Source organism: Rhipicephalus sanguineus, unplaced genomic scaffold (genome assembly GCF_013339695.2).
Source record: "Rhipicephalus sanguineus isolate Rsan-2018 unplaced genomic scaffold, BIME_Rsan_1.4 Seq985, whole genome shotgun sequence".
Taxonomy (NCBI): Eukaryota; Metazoa; Arthropoda; class Arachnida; order Ixodida; family Ixodidae; genus Rhipicephalus; species Rhipicephalus sanguineus.
In genome coordinates this window covers 59,898-68,014 of record NW_023616430.1, presented here as the reverse complement: position 1 = coordinate 68,014, position 8,117 = coordinate 59,898, and the positions used below count along the sequence as shown (strand labels likewise).

Below are 8,117 nucleotides of genomic sequence, written 5' to 3'. Positions count from 1 at the left end.
CCTCCTGCACCAACTCTTCGTTTTTGTTTCGCAGTTCCTCAATTTTTTTGCACTTTCTTTCCACAAGGCCTTCAAGTCTCTGTACCTTGTACTTCAGCTCAGTGACTAGGCCACCCCTATCGTCATATGTTGGCCTCTTTTTCTGCTTCTTTAAAGCAGCTTCTTCCCTTTGCTGGATGTCGTCAGTTTTTTTTTTTAACATGTCCAATAGCTCCTGCTTTGGGCCAGAGGGCTTTTTTGCAGGACGCTGCACACAAAACCAAAAAACGTATTATGAGGCTGTTTAACCCTGTAATGCCCAAAAGGCGTTCTGCCTTCAGAAAAATTGTGAAAAAACACTCACCATCTTTACTCTTCTTGTAGAGTTCATTTTAAGAAAAAAAAGGGTGAAATTTTATTTCGATCATAACTTAATTACTCTTAATTAAAATTAATTAATTAACTTGATTAAATGAATAACTCAGTGTAACTTCATTATAACATGTTAAATATGCAACAATGGCTTTTCCATGAAGCTTTGACGGGCTTATTACCTCTTTTGAGGCATTATTTTTAATGTATCATATATGATACACTGGGTTTTACAGGGTTAAAGTCATACAATGCATAAGCAAGGATACAGCACTACGTAAACAAGTACCTCTGGCTCGACATCATCGTCTTCATCTTCGCCGTCAGGCGAATATGCCATTCTTTCAAATCTAAGCCTCTGCCGGCCTCTTCCCTCCGCCTCCAGGTCTTCTTCTGATTCTGGAAAATATTAAAGGAATACACATTGAAAAATCTTAAAAGAAAACAATTTCATTATGAGCCATGGATGTGCGACTAGGCTGCACTGCAAGTACAAAAGGAAACACAGAACAGTGGCAACAGATTTAGTGGGAAAGAATATTATGCTGAGTGTATGCTTAAATAAGCCTTCCATTTATATGAAAGGATCCTTAGAATTTTCAGTAGTCCTTGCATCAATCATAAAAAGTGCATGCTCTACATGCAATAAGCCTCAAACAAGTATCACAGCAACCATGAAACATTTTCATGTGCTCATTAACTGTCTTTGTGTATATGCATATTGTGTTAAGAGGGAACAAATACACTTCATATATATATATATGCTTAAATCCAGATTTTCTTTTCGTTTTTCTTTTTCATTTGGGAAGGGGGGGACCTCACTGGTGGGCATATTAATCAATATCATGACTACTGCATGAACACTCGCGATCAATAATTATTTTATTTGACCTACGTAACAGTGCTCTAAGGGCATGAAGTCAGCTGCGAGGGACTCGAGTTCGCCACGTGCGGCACGTGGCGAACACGTGCCGTACGCTGGAAGCTGCGCAGACAAACGTCAAAAGTGAGGGAGGAGAGGGGTATGATCTGGATCAGTGCATACATTTCAAGGGCAATTATCGAGTTGTGCTGTACTGCATGGAATTATAGCACGACTCGGAAAATGGAAAGAAAGGCGATCCCTTAAACATGCATCTCGCCTAGCAACAAGTTTTATTGAAGAAGAGATTGGGCGCAAAAGACAGTTGAGCATGTATGGTAATTTACTATTATACTACACTAGCTTCTTTAGGTGTATTTGGAAATTACGGAAGTTGCAAGAATATATTTAAATTACGCTCATTTCAAGACAAAAGTATGTGTCATTGTTCAGACCGACCGCACGCATCGGATAGCGTCCACAACGATAGGCATATGCGCACCGCGGAACACAAGAAATGCACTTGACAAGGCAAAATAAATGTGTGCTCAAACGAACAGCTTACCTCCCAGAGCTAGAATCCGAGCCCGGTAAAAGTCCGAGGTCCCGTCCGGATCGGTCCATTTCACCGAATAAAAGAACTTCGATTTGAAATCCTTCGCGTTCTCGGGATGGAAGTTTTCTATGTCTCGAATGTCCACAACCGCAAGTTTTCGATCATCCTCATACCGCACTTTTGCGTGCGTGATCATTCTTGCGCTACTGTACACACGTGAAAGAGAAAAAGGTAACGCAGCCGACAGATCCAGGATCGTAGTACAACTTCTAGAACACTGCGATCGTAGGCAAATCTAGCATGTCTGCGCGACATGTGCGCGATGCACGCAGGTGCACGTGCGGAATGTTAAAAGTTCACGAGCCGCGTGCTCGTACTTGACAGATGCATGTTTGCATGTAAAATCATCGTGCTGTCTACGCATGTGACCTGTATATTAATATGTCTAATTTATTTAGTTTTTTATGAGTATATAGTGGTTTACCGGGTATATAGGTATTACTAATAAATGAAATACTGAAATACGAAACTGGACACCTTTCGTCATGCTGAACCAGCAGTGCCAGCCAGGTTGTGCTATTCGCTGAGCAACAATCTGAGGATCATCTACACGTGCAACAACAAATCGCCTGTTGGAGCATGTTAATGCGATCATAATGGATCAACTTCCAAAGAGAAAGAAAAGAGGCCCATATAAACGATACATCAACCATGGATCGGACTTCGTGCTACCGAGAAGTACTAAGAGGGCTTGCCAACACAATGTAAGTTTACCTTCCTTTTTGTTCTATCGCCTTCAATACGCATGCGCTTGTGTTCAAAGACTCACAGAGGACTGCATGTTTTGGTTCGCATAGCTAAAAAGCCTAGCGTATTAACAACGGCTTGTGCGGGCGAACAACCTGCGTTTGTCTGCACATGTAGTTGTCGAAGGTCAACGTAAATATCAGCGGCAGATATCGCTCGGCGGTCATACCGAACTACGCTGTAACATACTGTTTAGTGAACAATGAAGACTTGTATTTCTGCGAAATTTCAGTACAAATAAAGCGGTTGTGAACGGCAGCCGTTATTTAAGCAGATCACTGCAACTAAGTTAAACATAGACTTAACAATGTTCAGCACATCAGCAGAAAATCTGTACTTGTGCATTGAAAGCACTTGTCGCTGTTCAGTACATTGCATCTGTTAGAACATTTAAAGCGGACAACGTTTATGTATGAATTCACAGCTTGCGTGAAATTGTTACGATGTTCTCAGGAGTTTTGCAACTATACTGCCTACAGGGCTAGTTATATTTCACAGTAGTGCATAATTCAACTATTTTGTCCGCTTTGGATGTATTATTAGGTGTAGTTTGCAAAATTGTGATATCTCTTTTCATTGCTGAGGTAGAGTCATTGCGTTCGTTTTTTTTTTTTTTCAACAAAAAGTAAACCCAATTAGAACTGAAGCTGTCATTCTCAAAAACAAAAAGCGTCCTCTATTATGATATATTTAAATAGCAGCTCTCAAAGTAAAGCGTCCTCTTAAGGCATGCACATGTCTAAGATCCTTTTTTGCATTCAGGAAGTGCCTACGGACACAACCTCATCTGATGATGAAGCAGTCTCCAACAATGCAGCGCCCGGACTAAGCCAAGCAGCAGGTCAAGCTTCAGTCTTGTCAGATATAAACAGCGTACTTCAAACTGATACGTTGAGTAGTCAGGATGAACAGGTGAGGTAGTATGTTTCAAATGTTAAGTGTATTTATTAATAAACTGTTTTGTCACAGGAAACTTCAAACGACGCTTGTGGTGCAGCGGCCTCCAGCATGGCATCTGCTGCGGTCAGTCGCAATACTTCAGAACTGCAAGCAACCAATGATGGGCCACAGCATGCCATCCCGATGATTTCCCACGACACATTGCTAAATGATGAAGAGGTACACACACATACCTATATTTATATGTGTATGTATATGTATGACCAAACTGTTTACACCAAAGGGGTTGTTCGGACTAGTGAGTAATCTGCAATGGCATCACACAGACATGGCAGCACTTGTGCCTGTTGTGTCTCCATGTGTGGTGTCGTTGTAGATCTTGCACTAAAAAATCGAACAAGGCTTTGCCACAAATTAGGGTGGTGCTGATCTCTGTCTAGTTCCCTTTTCTCTTGGTTTCATTGTTTTTGTCTTTCTTTTTTTTTATTTTTTTGCAGCTTTCCATGTCTGATGATGATGGTTCAGAGCAACATGATCCTGGAGAGCTGGCTTCAGAAGATGACATGGTAGGTCCATCAGAAATTGCAAAATTTACACAAACATGGTTGACGTCATTAACTGTTAGGGGCCCAGTTAACATGTTTGGGCATTGCAAATACTGAAGCTCAGTGTAGCTAACACATTTATTTTTGCTAGATATTAAATGTCTGCCGTAAAATCCCACCAGTGCTTTTGAGAACAAGCACTAAGTAATGTAATCAAAATTGTACAAGGCACGAGAACTTCCTGAAAGGTACTGCATCTCTTATTACTTGCTTTAGGACATAGGGGCTGCTTGGTTATAGCAGTGTAGCCTCTGGTTGCTGATTGCAGAGTGTATTTGCAGGCTATTTTTAATTTTCAGAAACCTCATTCACATTGCCTCTTAACCGATTTCAAATTTTTGAATCGCATGCTGCAAAAATTTTTAGAATCAGTTGAGTAAGTGCGGAGTTGAAGTTATTTGTCGTATGCTTCAAGCGCTTTCTCTCTCCTTTCGTGCCAGCAAGCACACTGAAAGCTACGGAGGGAGGGGAATGACAGGGGGCAAAAAGATGCGACCCTTCGTCAGCATGGCTCATGATCTTGAGCACCTTCTTTCTTGTTTTTCTTCGAACACGCGGCTTAATTTCAGCATGATCGCGAGTGCGCTTGGGGGTACGTGGCAGCATCCCGCAGCGGCCACAGTAACTATGCAGCAAATCAGCCAATCGCTGTGGATGTGGGTATATGGTGCAAAAATTTGGGCTATATGGCATCAGTTGTAGAGAGAAGGGGGATCAATTTCTAGCTGACTGAGAATTAATTGTAAATTCTAGACCATGTGCCGCACTATAATGTTTGTCTCGGTAGCCTGGACTACTGATCGGCAGCATTTTCTGATTATACTAAAATAAGCGTTGCAGGGCCCCTTTAAAGCTGAAAACTAAGCACAGCAACTGTTTTCCATTTAGAATAAACGCTTTAGCACAAGTTTACTGCTTCATGCTTGTCAAATTTTCTTTAGTAACATATTGATTTGGTTGGTCCATACAGTAGGTTACAAAATCATTTATTTAATATTACCTGCTTAGTGTTCAGTTAAGACATGCCTAATAGCTCTGGCTATCTGGCTCCTTTTGGGGTCTTAATTTATTGTCCTGCTTTATAGTCTAACTTCGACCGTAAATGTTGATGGCTGGGCACCTGCTCCATTTTTAGTGACTATTTCTTTTCTCCTTTCCGCAGCAAATGCCTAACAGTCCCACAGCGCCTGGTCATGGTGGCAAGTCGCTTTTTGGAGAGTTATTTACCGATGTTGTGACTGAAAGAGTGGTTCTGTCTAGAGGCGATATTCTCCTCATGGTGCTGAAGCACGCTGTCAAAAATAATTCATCATTTGCAGGGCTGACCAGCATCTTAGACCTTATCAACAGAATTTTCGAACGACCAATATTGCCTCATTCACGTTACCAGCTCTCCAAACTTTTGAGCAAAACAGGCACAACAATGACATATTATTGTTTTTGCCCCAAATGCTTCACACGCATAGAAAATGCTGAAACAAATGCCTCTTTTCACTGCACAAAGTGCGGACACAAAACTAGTGTTTCTAGTTTATCTGATATGCCTTTTTTTGTGACTCTTGATGTGGAATCGCAGTTGCAAAGATTGTTGAAAGACTGTACACTTCTTGACTTAACAAAGCCACTTAACCATGATGGCTCATTGGGTGATCTGTATGATGGCGAAATGTACCGCAATTTTGCAGCTGCAACACAGCAGTGTGGTCCCAGAATCAGCTTCACATTAAATGCTGATGGCACACCGCTTTTCAAGTCAAGTGGCACGTCCATTTGGCCTATTCAGCTAATTGTAAATGAGGTTCCGGCTGAGCAGAGGATGTCAAAACTTGTGCTTGCAGCATTGTGGTTCTGGAAGGAGAAGCCACACATGGAGCTTTTTCAGAGCACATTTGTTAAGCAAATGAGCCAGCTTAGCGAAAGTGGCTTTGTCTTGGAGCAAAAGGGGCAACTTCAGACATTTAAAGCTTATTGCATTTGTTGTGCGGTTGACTCGGTTGCCAGGGCACCTATGCAAGGTGTCACTCAATTTAATGGTTATTTTGGGTGTAACTGGTGTTTACAGAAAGGTGAACGAGCTGGTGGTTCAACAAAGTACCCTGTTCAGCCAGTTAACCCCACTGAGCGTACAGAGAGCCAGATGGTTGAAGACATGACAACTGCAGTTAGGCAAGGAGTGACCGTTCATGGTGTAAAAACGGCATCTCCATTGATCAGCCTGCCTTATTTTCACACTGTAGCAGGATTTGTTCCTGATTACATGCATTGTATTTTACTTGGAGTAGGACGACAATTCTTAGATTTATGGTTTGAGTCTTCTGGTTGTGCTTACTCTCTAAGCCGCAAGCAACACACAATCGATGAAGGAAAGAAGTGTTAATTTCAAGGGCTCGTTTTCTTTGTTATACACAATATTAATGAGAACTAACAGACAATAATGCCAAGGAAAGTATAGGGGATGTTTTTTTTTTTTTTAGTAGTAAATGTAAAGTAATTGTGAAGAAAGAAAAGTGGACGAAAAGATAGCTTGCCGCGGGCAGGGACCGAACCTGCGACCTTCGAATAACGCGTCCGATGCTCTACCAACTGAGGCTACCGCGGCGGCCATGCCCCCGTCCACTTTATACGGTATATATGTGCATTTAAACGTGGGAGCGTCAGTCAGCGCCGCCAGTAGCCACGACGGCGAGTGTGGAACACTCTTTTTGTGCCTGTTGGCGTCACGTAGCACGTGAACTTATTACGAGCTGGCAGCTGACCAATAATCCCTCGCATACTACCTGAAAGCATCAAGTCTGCCAGAACGAGACCCTCGCTATGAATGAAGGAAAGAAGTGTTAATTTCAAGGGCTCGTTTTCTTTGTTATACACAATATTAATGAGAACTAACAGACAATAATGCCAAGGAAAGTATAGGGGATGTTTTTTTTTTTTTTAGTAGTAAATGTAAAGTAATTGTGAAGAAAGAAAAGTGGACGAAAAGATAGCTTGCCGCGGGCAGGGACCGAACCTGCGACCTTCGAATAACGCGTCCGATGCTCTACCAACTGAGCTACCGCGGCGGCCATGCCCCCGTCCACTTTATACGGTATATATGTGCATTTAAACGTGGGAGCGTCAGTCAGCGCCGCCAGTAGCCACGACGGCGAGTGTGGAACACTCTTTTTGTGCCTGTTGGCGTCACGTAGCACGTGAACTTATTACGAGCTGGCAGCTGACCAATAATCCCTCGCATACTACCTGAAAGCATCAAGTCTGCCAGAACGAGACCCTCGCTATGAATGAAGGAAAGAAGTGTTAATTTCAAGGGCTCGTTTTCTTTGTTATACACAATATTAATGAGAACTAACAGACAATAATGCCAAGGAAAGTATAGGGGATGTTTTTTTTTTAGTAGTAAATGTAAAGTAATTGTGAAGAAAGAAAAGTGGACGAAAAGATAGCTTGCCGCGGGCAGGGACCGAACCTGCGACCTTCGAATAACGCGTCCGATGCTCTACCAACTGAGCTACCGCGGCGGCCATGCCCCCGTCCACTTTATACGGTATATATGTGCATTTAAACGTGGGAGCGTCAGTCAGCGCCGCCAGTAGCCACGACGGCGAGTGTGGAACACTCTTTTTGTGCCTGTTGGCGTCACGTAGCACGTGAACTTATTACGAGCTGGCAGCTGACCAATAATCCCTCGCATACTACCTGAAAGCATCAAGTCTGCCAGAACGAGACCCTCGCTATGAATGAAGGAAAGAAGTGTTAATTTCAAGGGCTCGTTTTCTTTGTTATACACAATATTAATGAGAACTAACAGACAATAATGCCAAGGAAAGTATAGGGGATGTTTTTTTTTAGTAGTAAATGTAAAGTAATTGTGAAGAAAGAAAAGTGGACGAAAAGATAGCTTGCCGCGGGCAGGGACCGAACCTGCGACCTTCGAATAACGCGTCGATGCTCTACCAACTGAGCTACCGCGGCGGCCATGCCCCCGTCCACTTTATACGGTATATATGTGCATTTAAACGTGGGAGCGTCAGTCAGCGCC

General features: G+C 42.6%; 1 protein-coding gene across 1 annotated transcript; it reads left to right on the top strand.

Annotated features, from left to right (window-relative positions):
• The first annotated feature begins 2,357 nt into the window (after positions 1 to 2,357).
• LOC119378798 (uncharacterized) lies at positions 2,358 to 5,673 on the top strand. The gene is made up of 6 exons (XM_049411822.1): positions 2,358 to 2,533; positions 3,339 to 3,488; positions 3,546 to 3,695; positions 3,974 to 4,042; positions 5,244 to 5,584; positions 5,658 to 5,673. Exons 1-6 carry the CDS (start codon positions 2,426 to 2,428, stop codon positions 5,671 to 5,673), a joined length of 834 nt encoding a protein of 277 aa, XP_049267779.1. The 5' UTR covers positions 2,358 to 2,425.
• The last annotated feature ends 2,444 nt before the right edge of the window (positions 5,674 to 8,117 follow it).